The sequence below is a fragment of the Poecilia formosa genome, unplaced genomic scaffold (genome assembly GCF_000485575.1).
Source record: "Poecilia formosa unplaced genomic scaffold, Poecilia_formosa-5.1.2 Scaffold7, whole genome shotgun sequence".
In the NCBI taxonomy this organism is placed as follows: Eukaryota; Metazoa; Chordata; class Actinopteri; order Cyprinodontiformes; family Poeciliidae; genus Poecilia; species Poecilia formosa.
The window spans coordinates 992,973-1,009,686 of NW_006799946.1; the positions used below are offsets into that span (position 1 = coordinate 992,973).

The following is a 16,714-nucleotide window of genomic DNA, read 5'->3' on the forward strand; positions in this document are numbered from 1 at the left end:
TAAAAAAACTCCCGAAAACTTTAAAATGCCCTCAGAAAAAATGTATCAGTTCTAATGAGATAAACATGATGATGTTTATGATAGCAAAAAAAAAAAATGTTCAGTGTAATTATTATGAACACTCATTTTGGTAGTAGTTTCATTACCATGCAAAATAAGCATAGTCTTACATAAGATTTAGTACTTTAATCCATTTTTTTTTTTTTTTTTTTTTTTACAATTTGGTAATTGTTATATTACTTTTATTTTGGATTTGCACACAATTTATGCCATCATTATAAATATTATTATAACAAAAGCCATTAAATGATGACCTGAATTTGTCTGAACTGTATTATAATAAGTTAGTCATAAGTATGTCATTAAAACTGAATTTGGCAATATAAAGTGGACTAATTTGAACCTGACTTGATTCTATATAATTAGATAGGTAAGTATAATTATTGTGGCTGCACTAGCACATGATGAAACATTTGTCTTTTAAACAAACTTTGAAATATTTGTGGATTTTTTTCTACTTCTGTTTTTGCCATCAGACAATACTATACCCTGTAATACCAGCTGATGCACTAAAAAGAAAAGTTGGAGGATTATCGCTCCACAATGAAGCATGTCTGCCTTTTTGGAAGAAAAATATAAAGACACGAGGGATTGATCAGGATTTACACAAATACGTGAAGCAGTCTGTGTCGAGCTATGGCGACAACAAGTGTTGCGTCTGCAGGCCGAAACAATGCTCCGTATTCAAAACAAAAACAAAACAATGATATTTAATCCGAGGTCCACCCGTTTCTCTTTCTCTTCCCCGTTTTTTCTCACAACTCACCTGCGGCGGCCCCGTGCTTCTCGTTCAGGGCGTCAGAGTGGAGTTTGACCCGCAGGTCATTATCATAACCTGGTGGGTGGGGACGGGACAGCAGGAAGACTGGTCAAAAACCACCTGGGCTCTGACCAGACTGAGGGGGGAAAGGGGGGGAGACAAACCTGACCCTGGATCAGCTGTTCCGACCACCACCAAGCACCAGAACAGGGACCAGAAAAGAAAGCAGGGGAGCCCACTGAAGGCCAAGGGGGGTGGGGGGAAGGGCAAGGGGGGGCGCCCACAGGTTCATGTTGTCTAAATCAATGAGCGTGTTAAGCTACAAGACAGAAACAGGCTTCGAGTTTCACAACAGCTTTAGATTGGTCTCACCTTTTAAAAACCACATCCTGACACACGTTTCCACTGCAGGTTATCGCTACTCTGGAAAAACCGCACAGTCTCACCTTGGATTATTTTAATCAATGCGCAATAATATTAAAAATAATGTATACCTCTTTTACAACAATGTTCTAATATTTTAATGTAATTTTTAAAAAAATCTTCTGATAGCTTTATTACATTGAAATCTAAGGTATAATAAGGGTGAATGAAAACCACGTAATGTTTCTAATGTAAGATCAAACTGAAATACAAAGCAGTACAAAAATGTTGGTATTAACAATAAAACACCAGTTATGAAGTTAATTGTTTCTGTAAATTAGTGGAATTATGTTAAAAAGTAAAACATAAATAAATAAATGAAAAATAGACTGAAAGTTTAATTAAAGATGGGGCCACATGTAGAAAAGATGAACATCTGTCTAAATTGGGAAAAGGTGAACTTCTATAAATATAAGAATGAAATAGTTTTGGGGGTATTGACCTGTACTGTTGTGGCCTCTTAAACTTAAAACCTCATACCGCCATCACTGGTTCAAGAACTGCAAATAATTTATAATCAGGCAGTGTGAAGTTACAGTAAGGCTTTCGCTGGCAGCTGCTCCAGCCTCAACAAAAAGGATTAGTCTATCCGTTTCCAGCCCAAAGGTGCTCTGACAGGAGGGGCTTCGGTGATCAATCTAGGCCTCCAGCCACAAAAAGTCATTAATTATTCATATCAGGAGGAAATGGTGACTGCAGGACAAAGGAGTTACTGTTAATAGATTTTTTTTTTCTTTAAAGAGTCAAGTTATAGAGTCTGACAGATTTCAGCTTGCATTTTAGATAGTCTAGCCACCACTCAAAAACGACCAAGCAGAAAAAGAAAATACAATAAATGGTAGCATTAAATCGTTTATGGTGAAAAAGTAAACTATTTATAATTAAATACACTGCATTAATTTTCCTGCAAGTGTCTCACAGCATGTTTGCTTCTCCAGTACTAGGTTTAAAGTGGCAGAAGTGTCATATGACTGCTACCGGCAGCCTGGTTAGGAAAGAGAGGAATTCAGTGGAAAAAAATATGCGATGTAGCAAATGAAAAGTGCAGCAATGTATGACTGCATTCTTAATAAAGGGGAATATTAAAATCTGCAGCAATCCAGGAACGTTCAAACAGATTGTGAAGGTCATGGAGACCAACAAGCTGTTCATTCACTAAAATTTCCTGAAAACATTTTGACCTTCAATCTGTGCTTCAGCTGGCAGGCTTCTCGACACTGGAAACGTGTTTCTGGGTGGAAACTGATTATTCTCCAATCAAACATGGCCAATTAAGACCTTCAGCGCCATTGTGACGGGCCTGTTTTTTTTTTTTTTTCTGCATCTGAAACAGCTGCAGGAGGAAAACAGAGCGAAGAGAAGACCGAGGTGCTTTACCTTCCAAAGGAGTGAGGTTAGAACCCCCCTTTTTCCCATCCAGCCCATGCTGTGAGTACTGTTTCAGAAGGTTCTGGGCCTTGCGAATGGTCCCTGGTCCCATAGACAGACAGAAAGAGTCCAGAGGAGCGGGGCGGGGGGGGGAGGCAGCGAGGTCCAGACAGCCAAGAAACACGAGAAGGGAGGAGAAGAAAAGATAGGAGAGCTAGGAAGTGAGTGTTGAAAAAGCAGACGGCACATCCCTCCACCACAAGACAGCCAGCAGAGGCATCTATGGGGGGGGTGGGAGCAGCCCACCACCACAGCTACACAACAGGACAACCAGGTGAAAGATAAACTAAAGCACTGACAGGACAGCTGTGCTGAAACACACAGCGCCAGGGTCATGGAAGAGAATACACAGGTTAGGTACACAGCCTTCACAATTAATACAGTCAGCATCATTATTATTACTGATAAAAAAAAATAAATAAATAAACAAAAAAAGTCTAAAGACACACAGATGAAACATGTTCAACAGCTTTTAGAGTTAAACGTGACGTGTTGGCTTGGGTTAGTGAGCGTGTGGCACATTTTACAAAACAAACCGTACAAAGCTGGGATGGTTAGAACATCAGCAGAATCACACATGCAGCGAACGCAGAGACGCGGCCGCGGCGCTGCAGCCACGTCCAACGACATGCCGACTTCAACCTCAGCTCAGTTCTACGTCACCGGCGACAGAACACACACTACGAGTCTCTGCATAAGCTTACAGGGAAAAGCTCTGAACCAATGTTTAAGGTTTTAACGTCGACCGGCCACTGCAGAACCATCAGGGAGGTCAGAAAACAGCAGCACTTTAACAATAAGAAGATGGTGGACGTCAGTAGAATATTGTTTTTTTTTTTTTTCCTTTACTGTTTGGTGGTTCCAGCCAATCAATGTTCATATTCAGAACCAAAAAAAAAAAAAAATCTGAAATAAATACTTGATAATTTCTGTCCAGATTGGAATATAAGACAAAGTGGGGGAAAATGCAGATAAACATGAAAAAGAATAAAAGAATTGCTCAACTAATTAAATTAAATTAATAAATTAAATTAGAAATTAATTAATTAATTAATTTAATTAGAAATAAGATAATCGAGAAAAGACTTAAAGGGGCAGTATTATGTATTTTCATGGCACATAGTGTCATTTTAAAAGCATAATAAAATAACCTTCAGTCGCTATATACATCAAATATATCAAAAGAAATTCTTTGAAATTGGGTCTCTGTCTCTTTAAAATCTCCCGATCTTTCCAAAACTCCGCCTTCAGGACGTCAACGCAGCATCACTTTTAGCGACCTTCTTACAAGCATTGACAGAGAACTGAGCAGAGTCAATCTTTTGATGCCTCCCCTATAAATGTGCTGCTCTAATGTTTAAAACGCTCATGTAAGTCAGCCAAGAAAAGAGCCAATAGTGGACATATTTTTTTTTACAGCAATGTTAAATAACGTAAAATAGATTTCATCGCCACAGACATTCAGTTACGACGGCTGCTGCGGATGAGATTTCAACCGAGTCTTCTTCCCATTACTTGTGATTCATTTATGGGTTTTACATTCAAAAGATAAGCAAAATTACTCCAAAGCTGTAATGAACCGAGAATTCTAGCTGCAAAAGTATCTTGCCGATGGTCTGCAACTCATTACTTCCACCTCTAGGCAGTTTTGCAAACAGCAGCGCACTGCATTGATATTTTTGAATACTCAGAAATCAAAGCTCATCTCTGCCTCATTACAGAAACATGTTGAACAGTGAAAGCAGAGAAAACTTAATCTAACAAAAGTTTAAACAGGCAGAAGAAAGGTTACCAATTCATACGTGCAACTGAATTTGTCCTGGTTCTGAAATGGTTAATAAATGTTTTATTTAGTTTTCATGTCTTTTTGTTCTCCTGGCATTAATTAGAAGGACAAACTGCTTATCAGTCACGCTGCACAGTGAATGAATCCCCTACAAAGCCTGGTTTTTCCAATTATCTGCACACATTGTGTGACAAATCAGTTAAGCCGTTTGTCGGCGGCAAGCTGCTCTAGTCACAAACCACCACATCACTGAGTCTACGCAGCCTTCAGTTTCAGGGCATCAGCAGAGATCTTTTAGCAAATGTTCCGCTTTCTTTTCTCCAAAAGTGTTTTCTGTCTGAACACAGAACACTAAGGATCTGACGAAGGCGAACGAACCGAGACGGGGGTTTATGAGGTCGTCTGTGCGGAACAGCAACAATCCGCAGCAAAGCGCTTATTATTTTTAATCAGTTCCACCTTCAGAGCGGCTGACTCACGGCATCGCTGCCGCTTCATGCTGACCCTCGCCGTGAAACTGAAGGCCGACGCGCTGAAGCTAACCGACCACGTCTGATCAAACACCGAACCTCGAAACATAAACCCTAGCAGAGTCTTTCCTTCCGCTCCGACACGTGGCACCAAACGGACACAAGCAAGCGCGACACACACACACACACAGAAGCATTGTGTTTACCTGGGATGTAGACTGTCATCACAACCCAGGGATTATGGAGGAGGAAAGGATGAAGGATGGTTAGAGCATTTAAAGAAAAAAAATAAATAAAAATCACACCATGTGGTGAGAAATGATTTAAAAGAGATGGAGACGTGGCTGGATGGTAACCAACAAAGACTGAATGCAAACGTCATTATTCACAGATTCGGACGTGTTTTGTTACATTAATCTGTAAGACAGAAGCTGCGGTTGCCGAATGGAGAGGAACGTTAACAGATTATGTTTGGAAGCAGGTCCGTCTGCTGCTGACCTGGTCTCTTGGGAGCCTTTTTGGTGGGCGTGTCCTTGCGTTTGGTTTGGACTGCCGGTGAGTACAGGACACCAGAGGAGGCGCTGTTCTTGCGGAAATGTTCCTTCAGGCCTTTGATGGAGCGATCCAGCTGGCTGGACCGGATCTGGAAGTAGACGTTCATGAAATCTGCAGAAAAAGAACATTTTTAAGATTACATCATGACTTAAAAAAAATAAATAAATCTCCCACTTTACTAACATTTAGGAAATGAAGAAATTAAGCAAACAACTCTAATTGGTTCATCTCCTGCAGCACATTTCTTCTTATATGGGTCATGTTTGTGTCAAAGCTTACACAAGTGTGTTTGGGTGTGTTATGTAATCAGTAAGTCAGGCTGTTAGGTTTTCATTTTTTAGACGATTCCTAGATTAAAGATTGTTTTTGTTGTTGTTGTTGTTGTTGTTGTTTTAACCACATAACAATTACAAGTGATCAGGAACAAATCAAATTGAACATGTATCAAATTTTTGGACAAAGATAAGTCTTTAAAAACTCAATTTTTAATAGTGTTTTGTGTCAGATGGTGAAAATGCTCATCCTTACCATATATGGAAAATGATACAGCAGAATAAAACAGACGTTTGTATAAATAGAGATATCAACATCCACAAGAAAAAAATTTCTTCCCCACTTTGACTGTTTTTGATGAAACATGACAAATCCTTGTGCTACCAAGATTTGTGTGAAGATGAAACAGCAGCTTGAATATAAACCAACTGATGGGTATCTGTCACGTCTCCTGCGCCTGAAGCAACACTCCACCACTCCCAGTGTCTACTCCAGATTCAGCTCACAGAGCAGCTACAAATCCATGTAAACAAATATGCTACAAGTATACCTGCAAATATAAATAATCTGTGATGTTATCCTGAAATTGGAAACATTACGTAGGGATGGACAGAGAGATTAGGATTAAAAATTTGTGCTCCAACCTGTCTAGCATTATCCATTAACGCTCTTATTAAAAAAGAAAAAAAAAAGAAAAAAAAAAGACAAAACTGAAGGACGATAAATGCTCTCACATCCAGTTCTTGTTAAATTTGTAGTCATAAAAGACAGAGTGATCAAATGATCGATTATAAATGGTCTCTAACCATAAAGGTACCATATAAAATTAAACTATTTCCTAAAGACCTAGAAATCACTTATTCTATCTCACATAACGACCACAATTACTATAAATGACAAAGTGCACCAACTGCCAGAAGGCAGGCTTATCGTTTGGCTGCTCAGTCAGCTCAATCCTTCCAGTTTTGTGGCTCATAAAACTCCTCATGCGTACAGGCAAAAGCATTCACATCCTCTTAATCGCTCCTGGCCTGTCTCCGAAATAAATTTGTGAAGTATCCAGACGGGCTCTGCTAACTGCTCGACTTTTCAGCAGAGAATCATTGTGCAGCCTCGGATACAGCCGAGCTCTCTTGTTAATGCTACGCTGCCCCCTGATGGCAACTTTAGGTGGGCTACTTCCGTTTTCCCCTGCAACATATTTGTTCATTTATCTTCAGCTACTTGGCTGTTTAACTGGCTTCGAAATCTTATTTTTAGAAGAAGTTCACAGTGATGAGGTAACTCCTGCTGAGAATACATACAACAGCAAGGCTTGTTGGATAAAGTCTTCTAACTAAATTGAATTAAACCCTTAACCTTTAATAACTTTACCTTCCAATCATGTGGACTGTAATAAATCTGTTGGAGCACAAAACAGGAACACATTTTTGTATGTTGTGACACATATTTTGATGGATGTTGTAATGAAACACAGAAGCTAAATATAGTTTGATCCCGACCCGCCTCCCTGCTGATCATCAGTCAAGAAAATGAAACTTCTCTGCATCTCTTGAACAAGAAGCACATTAGAAAGGCCCAAATTGGCTCTAATTTATTTGCATTACAGCTCCACATTCAATGAGAGATGTTTATTCAGAGGATCTCATACAACGCATTTATATTAAAGGAAAGAGAACACTATGTGATCTTAGCCGTATTATGTTAGAATGAGAGAACAGCTGAATGAATCTTCTAAAGGATTAAATCTAATTTAAGAAGAAGTTGGGAGAACCGGGGTGGAAGTGATATAAAAAGAGCAGACAAACTAAGACAAACCGCCGTACCCTGGTTGCGTCCGTATTCCACCAGCCAGCCGGAAATACAGATGATGTCCTGCAATACGGCTTCGGGCAGGTGTTCCAGGACCACCTCCTCCTGCAGCTCTATGTCTTCGTCCACACTGATGGCGTCCAAGATCAGAATGGGGGGAACGGGTTTACTGTAGCGGGTCAAGAGGCTCCGGAACTCCGCCTCCAGCAGCTCTTTCCCTTTCTCAAAGCGAGCTTTCTGAAGAGAAAAAAAAAAACAACAACAAAAAAACTGACTAATCAGGGTGTTTTAAATGGAAATAGACACAGAGGTCAAAGGAATTCTTTAAATTTTTTTCAATTACCTTTCTAAACTAAATTTTACAGTTTATAGTGAATTTTGATAAGATTTCAAAGAAATATAACATTTTCCCCAAGCTGAAAAAACAGATGGATGAACAAATGGATGGATGAATGGTAGATATTTGAATATCTACCATTTTGGTAAAAAGGATAAAACATAAAATCTAAAAAAAAAAAATCAAATGTTTTACATTAGCAGTTTATTTTATCATACAAATCCATTCTTGAAAAAAACGCTTCAACCAAATCAAATCTTCCCAGATTTTTGAAGACTGTGTGGGATTTGTGTGATGGGTATGATTCAGACTGTTGAACTGAAGGAAAAAAAAAAAAAAGAAAAATGACATAATCACAGATTTCAGAAGATAGTTACCACTGTGTTAAGTTCCGGGCTGTCGGGGTTGTTGTCCTGAAAGTATTCTACAGCTTTCTGGATCCTTGCAATGCAGGCGAGGTATTCATCCAGTCTGCCTGAAGGTCTTGAGAAAAAGCAAGTACATGATATCCCAGTAACTGCTTGCAGCAGAATTTAAAAGGTGGAGCTAATTCCTTACCCCTCTCTGATTATCCTGTCGGTGTCTTTGGCCACGTGGTAGTAGCTGATGACATGGTCCAAGCAGGACAGAGTTTTGTCCACATTCTCCTGCAGCCTCTGCAGGTTCTCAGTCTGCTTGTGGACGGGGATGATGGAGTTCTCCAGCTGCATCAGCCGTCTCTCAAACGAAGACAGGATGGAAACCTTACAAAACGAGAACAACAGAACAGGTCAAAAAAACCCAGATGAGAGGTTCAACTGAAGTTTATGTGTATAAAAAAATGGAGCCAACATACAGCACGCATACAGGAACCTGTGATACAGATGTGTAAAATGGCCACGAAATGTCATATTTTATTGCAATAGCATGATTTCCAACTTTGGACCTCTGAGAAACAATCCATTCGCCTTTCTTCTTAATTTAAGAAGAAAGGTGACTTTCTGGTTTACCTCCGGTTCAGGATTGGCTATACACATGGCATGAGATAGTTGTTGCCCATATTCTGGGTGTGTGACCATATCGTACCAATATTGTACTTTTTCTATATTCTGTGCATTTATTAGCCCCTGCTGACTTGTTCAACAGTTTGGTTTGCTTCAGTTGTTTTTAAAGTGCTCTATAAATGAACTTTAACTTGACTTCACGTGTAAATCTCCCTTAAGGCTGCTTGTCAACCGTTTTCTTTTGCCGGTTTGTCTTCAACACAACTTTTCATTAATATGTGTGGATAGCCCTCTCTGTAAATATGTTTTATTTTTCTTTCTTTTTTTAAATGTCGCTGTATGTTTTAGTATCTAAAAATAAAATTACAATAGACCAAACTCAGAGACTGAAAATAAAATAATAATCCTTACAATATAGCAAAAGCAAGATCAAGGTGTTATTGTCAATAAGTAAGCAGTAGTAGTTAGTAGAAGTGGCAGTCTGTTATGTTTTGGACAGCAGTAAACAGATCTTCTCACCATGCCTTTGGTCAGCTGATCGCTCTTCTCCAGGTTCTCCCGGATGAATGACAGCGTCTCCTGTTCCTGTAAAATTCCCACAGTAAATAATCCCGTCGTCACACATTATCGGACACCACAACATTATAGTTTACAGTCTGTATGCATTTAAACATCCTGTTTGTTAGCTAAACTGTGAATTTAGCATAGATCTCCTCTTCCTGTCCAGCCAAACTGACCTGCTTCAGTTTCTCCTCGATCTCTCGCTTCCTGGCGGACGCATCCTCGGTAGGAATCATCCTGGATGTAATTCCCATCAAAAGACGGTCTCCAGAGGAAGAAGAACAAATTCTCTGGACTGTTTAAATCATAAAAACAATAAACCAAAGCTGCTGTTTCTAGGAGCTAAAGGAAGCTACTATAAGCTAGGTTGGTTAGCCGTTATAGAAAGGTAGCTTCCGCCGAAGTTTCAGAATAAAATAATAAATTAACTTGAAGCATTTTGCGTACGTTTCTGGGGACATTAAGCACATTAACTAAAAAAGAAAAAAAAAAGTTATCAATTTTGAATTGAACATGTTTTCTATTTCTTACTGCCATGACTGATCAAAAGAGACATGTAGATCACAGTAGCGCTATTGGAAATTTGGCCTTTGACGCTTTCTAAGACTGCAGTAAAGCTAGCCGCCTTTTCGAAATGTTCACATGCGCGACAACACAAGACATTTTATCCCCCTAAGCCTAAGTTGCCGTGCTTATTGCTGAAAAACTTTCAGCAGTATTATTTATTTAGTAGCACAGCCGCTTAGGGGAAAAAATAATGTCCCTGATGTGACATTCTTGATGTGTTGTCTTTTCCGTACCCCAAATTTCCCTTTTAGAATAAATTATATATATATATACACACACACACACACACACACACACACACACACAACTATGTAACATACTAAAATAGACACCAGAGGGCGTTGTTTGAAAAACTAAAGCACCCAAGTATGGAAGACCAAAACTGACATAATAAAATAATAAATGTATAAATAAAAGAATAAATATATAAATAAAGTAATAAATAAAACCATAAATATATATTTTGATAAGAAATAAAAGCATACATATGCATTTAGTTTTTCCTTTTCCTTACACGAGTTTCCGTCGAGCAATGTATACATTTTCCTTTTCATTTCCTCTAAACGTGTCAAGAAAAATAGATATTTTGCTTTGTTTTTTTGCTTCTCCCTTTTCTGCTTGCTGTATTTCTGCTTGCTGTATTTCAGCTTGGTATTTTTCCGTTTGCTGTATTTCTGCTGCATCAATATGTTAATGAGGAGAGCTGTCCAACTTCTCTACTATTGGCCAATAGAGCTTTGGAACCACCATCAATGCATGAGACGTTGTTGGGCGATTCTTTACAGCAAAGCTGCAAACCTTGTGTGTTTTTGTTCCATTACTATTCAATTTAAATTTAGGGTTTAGAACTTTCAATGACGGTCTGTTTTTATTCTTTCCTGACATGCACACACCTGAACTAAAAGCAGGTTTACTTTCGTTTCTGGATAATAAATTAGCATAAATAAAAACAGGGAAGTAGTCAGAAAATAAAGTCCCAAATGCATTTGCCCACAAGATATTCCTCATAGTTTGTTTTACTTACATATTTACAAGCAATACTTTACACAGCCTGTTGTGCAAGAAAACTTCTTTACAAAGCATCTGAAAAACTGCTTAAAGTTGCATTAAATTATTGAAAAATAAGAAACAAAAACACAAACTAAAGATATATTTATGAGACTACAACACAAACTAGTCAGGTTAACATTGCAGGTTTTTGTTACTCATGTCTGAGGTGTTAGTAAAGAGTGTTTATTGCGCAGGTTCAGTTATTGAAAAACAGCAACCAAAACCTCTGAATAAAACATGAAAATAACTCAGAGGATTTGAACATTAAATTCAAAACAAAACCAATGTCTTTAGTCCATGTTGGAAAGATCCCTGTATCCACTTATTCTACGATATTAGGAAAATTGCAGACGTGCAAAACTCTACGATTCCTCTTCTTTAGACAGTGTCTGTGGATGACAAAAATATCAGTGCTACTTTAGAAAAACAACAGAGAAAGAACATCTTCAGAGTCATTTGATCTGAAGTCCCCTCACCTGTTTCAGGAACTGTCGGCCAAAATAATTAGTGGCCATGTTCTTTAGGCTGGTCTTTGCTCCCACTTTACAACGCACATATCCGTACAGATTAGCTCCTTGCAGCACCAAACCCATGATCACTACAGGCTGAAGAAGAACACAGTACTGTCACTAATGGTTTAACAGTGTTAATATCCACATTATTTCTTCCTTTGAGAATAAAAAAAATATCAAAATATTGCAACTTGTACTTTATACAGTGATCATTTTTGTACAGTGTAGGTCAGAGGTTTACATTCACTCATAATGGACATGAAAGTCATTATTTCTGGGTTTTAAATGATTTACTTGCAGTTGACTTTTTCAGGTTGGAATGATAACTTCAAGGAAATTTAAAACAATGAAATGAAATTTGGTTCATACGTTTCAGTTCAATCCAAGTTTTCTCTCAATAACACAAGTCCAGAACTGTAGCTGCAGGTTAAAATATATATGTTCACTCCCAGTAATATTTAGTTACATAATCCTTAAGTTGCACTGATGCTTCAAATAACACTTTCCTTAGCCATCAACAAGCTTCTGGCATCATTCTGGATGGATAACAGCCCTCTCCTCTTTGCAAAACTGACAGAGTTCTAACAAACTAGGTGGTTTTATGACAGAGATCAAATTTAAATATCAGTTCATAAAATTTAAACTGTTATGATCCATTTGATGAGTACGTCTGAACTGTTCTTGGAAGTTTCCCCACTGTTTCATTGGCTTAAAGTTTAAGATCAGTATGAACTGGTGACTTTCCAGAGTGTTTCCTGAATATTCTGCCCCAAAAGTGTTAAACTTCAGTCCTTGAGGGTCTGGTGTCCTGTAACTTTTAGATGCAGGACATCTAAAAGTCCTGCATCGATGACCCCTCTACCAATTTCGTTTCATCCTAGGGAGACAGTTTGGGTCAAATTGTTAAAAACTTGGACAAACTTTGGTGTTCCAACAGGATAATAAACTCAAAACACATATTAAAACTGGTTTTGGGAGGCCTTTATTAAACCTCCTGAATGGCATTTCTAAAACCCTGACTATGATTAAATGGCACAAAACCACATATTTAATGGGTGGATTTAAATAAGCTCTATCAATTGTGATTAAAAAGAGTGGTGGTCAAATATCAAGCCAGAATTCATTCAGGACCTGGTCTGTAGTAATCAAAACATGATGTGGTTGAGATGCAACTTGCTAACGGACATTTATCCAAATATTACTGGGTCGGTACAAAAAAGAACACACTTATGAATTGCAGTTGTGTGTTATATAATCATTCCATTCCAAAAAATAATGGCTTCAATGAATCCTAAAGGCCAAAAATTACTGACATTCATATATGATGGGTGGATGTGAACTTTGAACGAATCTGTATCTACTCCATGAAGCAACTTACCATCCATTTAACCTTAAATGAAAATAGTGTGCTAAAGGCGAAGATTCCCCAGATGACCGGGCAAACTATCAGTCCAAGCCAGAAGATTCGGGACTCTGAATCTGACGTTTGCTGCTTCCCAGCACCCTGAAGGAAACAGGATATTCTCACAGTTACACCATCTGTGAATACCATAAGGGCCACTGACAGTAAACGGATGCATTTATCAAACTCATATAGCCCCAGATGTCAACATCGTGAGAGGTTAAAGGCCTGGAAGTGAACTGGGTAAAACAGCAGAAAGAAGAGAAACCTCAAACCTTCCGCGATTCAAACACCCAGCGGCTTTGCCCGTCATCATCCACCTGATTCCACCACCGCAGACCAACCATCAACCTGCCTGTGATGTTCTGGAAACCAACATTTCACACACAGACATTTTAACATAGTGAAAGAGAAAACACTGTTTCTGTTAGTGTGTCTCCACCGCTGTATTGAAACCGAAATTCTTGACATAACTTTAGTCTTTCTTGGAAATCTAACTCTAGAAACGGAGATAACTCTTATCAAAGTGAATTGAAACCTTTCTTAGATGTGCTTGATAGTTTATCATTCTTAATCCTTGTTTTCAGTTCTTCAATTACGAGCAAAGGAATTCATTAACCACAGCTGATGATTTAGGTTGAAGTAGGACAAACTCAAGTGAGACATAAAAACTTCATTCTCTACAGATAAAAAGCATGCTTGGCTACAGCAGTGGAATGCAGCCCTCATTACAATGGTGCAAATCCAATTGTAATGTAACTCTGTAACTCTGTCAAAATATCTTCTGAAAATGAGACCTATGAAGTCAAAGACAATTAGAAACCTTAACCCATTTTAGGCATTTCCTGCTTTCTATTTTCCCAAGAATAAAATACATATAAACACATACTAAACAAGTCTAACATGCAACTTAACTTCCCTTTAGAAACAATAAAGAAATTTTGAATTGAACTGCAGCCATAAGATTAGTGGACACCCATGTACAGGAACTACTTTGGTTCAGCTTAGCATAGATATCAACCAAATTATTTATAATTTTTGACAATTTAACAAATGCTCATTTTCTCTAATTTGATCAAAGAAAATTAAAATTACCACCAAGCTGTTTATTCAAAGCCTCTGAGCAAAGTGATGCAAAAAAAAGAAGCGTTTCTGACGTCTTTAGCATACAGAAGGGAGCTTTTATCCTCATTGATTACATAAACAGAATGCTTTATTTAACTACTTTAAAACATAGCCCTAGGACAGTAAAATAATGCCCACCTTTACAGTCCAGAAGTCACAGGAGAGCAGAAGGATGATCGTGACCATGGAGGCGATGAAACTGCCACTGACGAGCTCACAGAACAGGTAGACGAGCGTAGCGCTGACTCTGAAGAAGAGGTGGAAGAAGGATGCCACCGGATGCCTGCCACAGATTTATAGCACAATTACACCATAATTTAAAATCTACTCACTACACCCATTACTACTGCCAGATACAGAAGAAAATTATTTGTTTTGGGAAAAAAAAAAAAATCAAGATAATCTAAACAAGACATGGCTAAAAAATATTTTATTTCTAAGCTCAATAATGTGACCATGTAGGTAAAATTATTGACAACCTAACAACAAAGATGCAGAAATGGAATTCAGCAAGCCAGAGTCTCTGGAGAGAAAACTCAAAGCAATACAACCTAAAAACATGTAGGATAATACTTTTGCAGATACAACAAAAATGACAAAAGCAGAAGGTGGTATTTGTGAGTGATCTGTTTAGAAATCAGCTGAAAGAAAAGCCACACTAAAACCACACTAATATCATGAAATTAAATGAATTTATTAAGGAGAAGCAGTCATTGACTGTGGAATAAGTTTGTGCAACACTTTTTCCTCAACCGAGGAAAGACAGGAAAGACTCGTTTGAATCATTTTTGATGATGGTTAATACAGAAAAAGATCCATGATCCATCCTGTAAAGCTGAGCTACTATGCAAAAAATTAATACTAACTGATGTAAAAGCTTATTGAAAAGACTGTTCATGACTCAAAAAGTCAAGACGTAAATGACACTTTATAACTAATTTTTTCTTCTTCTTCTTGATACGGAAAAAAAAAATCTAATCTCTAACAACTATTTTATTACGCTTTGTGTAAGTAAACAGAATGATCACTTGTTTGATAAATTACCATAAGTAGGGTGGGACATGTTTTATTCTTCTACTCCATTAAAAACAACAGCTCAGTAGAACTAAAACTGTCAGTTATTTATTTTTTTTGTCTCCATAAAATGGCAAACAACTGACTCATTTGCCTGAATGCTGTATACATTGAAATAAAAAAACTGTGACAATATTTGCTAGGTACACTCAAGCACGCATACAGAAAGTTAATCCCATCAGGACTCTGTCAACTTACTTGATATTCTTCTTTGACCTTTTCCCTGCATCCTCCTCGGCATCAAACAGAGACACGTCTTCATCGTTGGTATCCTGAGGAATCAATAAGAAAGAGGCTTTATCCTCAGAGACACAGACTTAATTCGAAATAAAACTCAGACGTGTCCATATGGACTGATCAGAGGTCACAAGAGTCTGAGTGAAAGCCCTGTTGGAGCTGAACCTTTAACACACACTGTTAGGTTGAACTTTCTGCTGCTTGTAAGAGCACCTAAAATTTTAGCCTTGTGTTAAAAACAAGGTCAGAAATCAACAGTAACATTTATCATCTTATTAAATGAGTTGTTTTCTGTAAATAGACCTGCATACCAACATACAGTATACAGCTAGAGCAAATAACTTTGATCCGTAAAATCTGAAAAATACTGATCAAAATTACTTTACATACAAGAAACTGGAGGGATCCCAAGATTTTCGCTTCAATGTTGTAAATTAGTTTTACAATTAACATGCGTCCGTTAACCGCAATTACAAATAGAGAACAAATACACTTTATTCTATCTTCTATTTGTGTATTTGTGTAAATACACAAATATTTGTGTAAATACATTTTTGTGTATTTGTGTACACTCAAGTGTACACAAATACACAAATGCTCTCTATATTACAGAGAACATATTTGTTCTCTGTAATATAGAGAACAAATATGGTATTTGTTCTCTATATTACACTGTCGTTGTCAGTGTAATATAGGAGAGTGTTTTTATATTTGTTGGCAGATGTGAAGCTAACGTTAGCCACCTTTCGCTGAAATACAGATTCTAGTTAAGACATTACTAAACATAAACGTCGAGTACATTATAAAACATACAGACGAAAAGAACACCCTTCACGGACTTAATACAAAACACAAGCAAATGTTGATTTCAGACAAAATTTTTCAGAACTTAACATGTAGCTGCTATGTTTAGCATACTAACACTATTAGCAAGTTAGCTGTTCGCCTTCACTGGAAATAAGAAAAAACAACCTTTATCAACAGTTTTCTTCACAACATCACAGAACAAGCATAAACTGTGTGATATGTCTAAATTTAAATAAAATAAGTGAGTATTTTCCACTTACTCCTGTTAGCATGATGAAGTTTAGCTCTTCCTGGTTACATAGTCTGTGACACGTCACATTACGTGACGCGTTAGTTACGTGACTGACGCCACTACGTCAGTATGGCGGTTCTATTAAGCGAGTGAAAGCCCTTTGTGGAATGTGTTCTGCACAGTAAGTCAAAATCGGGTAAATTCTTTGTTAATAATTAAAAGTAATAAACAGTGTTCCTCTTTCTGACTGATAATTTACC

The 16,714-nt window shown here is 37.7% G+C and overlaps 2 protein-coding genes across 9 annotated transcripts in view; both read right to left on the reverse strand.

The window, feature by feature from the left end:
* Nucleotides 1–9,844, reverse strand: part of exoc7 (exocyst complex component 7) — a 16,629-nt gene extending 6,785 nt beyond the window's left edge. Inside the window, exons 1-8 of one of the 6 annotated variants that reach the window (XM_016680927.1) lie at nt 9,625–9,844; nt 9,407–9,472; nt 8,463–8,647; nt 8,282–8,387; nt 7,582–7,804; nt 5,426–5,593; nt 5,134–5,145; nt 827–895 (exon numbers count right to left, since the gene is read on the reverse strand). In XM_016680927.1, coding sequence (XP_016536413.1) covers nt 827–895; nt 5,134–5,145; nt 5,426–5,593; nt 7,582–7,804; nt 8,282–8,387; nt 8,463–8,647; nt 9,407–9,472; nt 9,625–9,702 — 907 coding nt within the window. In that variant the 5' untranslated portion in view covers nt 9,703–9,844. Of the gene's footprint in view, nt 1–826; nt 896–2,620; nt 2,714–5,133; nt 5,146–5,425; nt 5,594–7,581; nt 7,805–8,281; nt 8,388–8,462; nt 8,648–9,406; nt 9,473–9,624 lie in introns of all 6 variants that reach the window. The other 5 variants (XM_016680918.1, XM_007570550.2, XM_007570596.2 and 2 more) reach the window with 5 other exon arrangements.
* Nucleotides 9,845–10,996: 1,152 nt separating this feature from the next.
* tvp23b (trans-golgi network vesicle protein 23 homolog B (S. cerevisiae)) lies at nt 10,997–16,591 on the reverse strand. 3 transcript variants are annotated; one of them, XM_007570609.2, is made up of 7 exons: nt 16,483–16,591; nt 15,377–15,450; nt 14,243–14,387; nt 13,255–13,344; nt 12,956–13,081; nt 11,542–11,670; nt 10,997–11,454 (listed from the first exon to the last, which is right to left on the reverse strand). In XM_007570609.2, exons 1-7 carry the CDS (start codon nt 16,492–16,494, stop codon nt 11,428–11,430), a joined length of 603 nt encoding a protein of 200 aa, XP_007570671.1. In that variant the 5' UTR covers nt 16,495–16,591; the 3' UTR covers nt 10,997–11,427. The 3 variants fall into 3 exon arrangements, with proteins under 3 accessions (XP_007570671.1, XP_016536437.1, XP_016536439.1); XM_016680951.1 differs by having other exon boundaries at nt 16,486–16,582; XM_016680953.1 differs by lacking the exon at nt 13,255–13,344.
* Nucleotides 16,592–16,714: the final 123 nt, after the last annotated feature.

Bases quoted from the DNA above. Each gene is read 5' to 3' on its own strand.
- tvp23b (XM_007570609.2), bottom strand. The intron at 14,388-15,376 runs GTAAGTTGACAG...AATCTGTGGCAG, and splicing joins AGGTCAAAGAAGAATATCAA to GCATCCGGTGGCATCCTTCT. The intron at 11,455-11,541 runs GTGAGGGGACTT...TGTCATCCACAG, and splicing joins GCCGACAGTTCCTGAAACAG to ACACTGTCTAAAGAAGAGGA.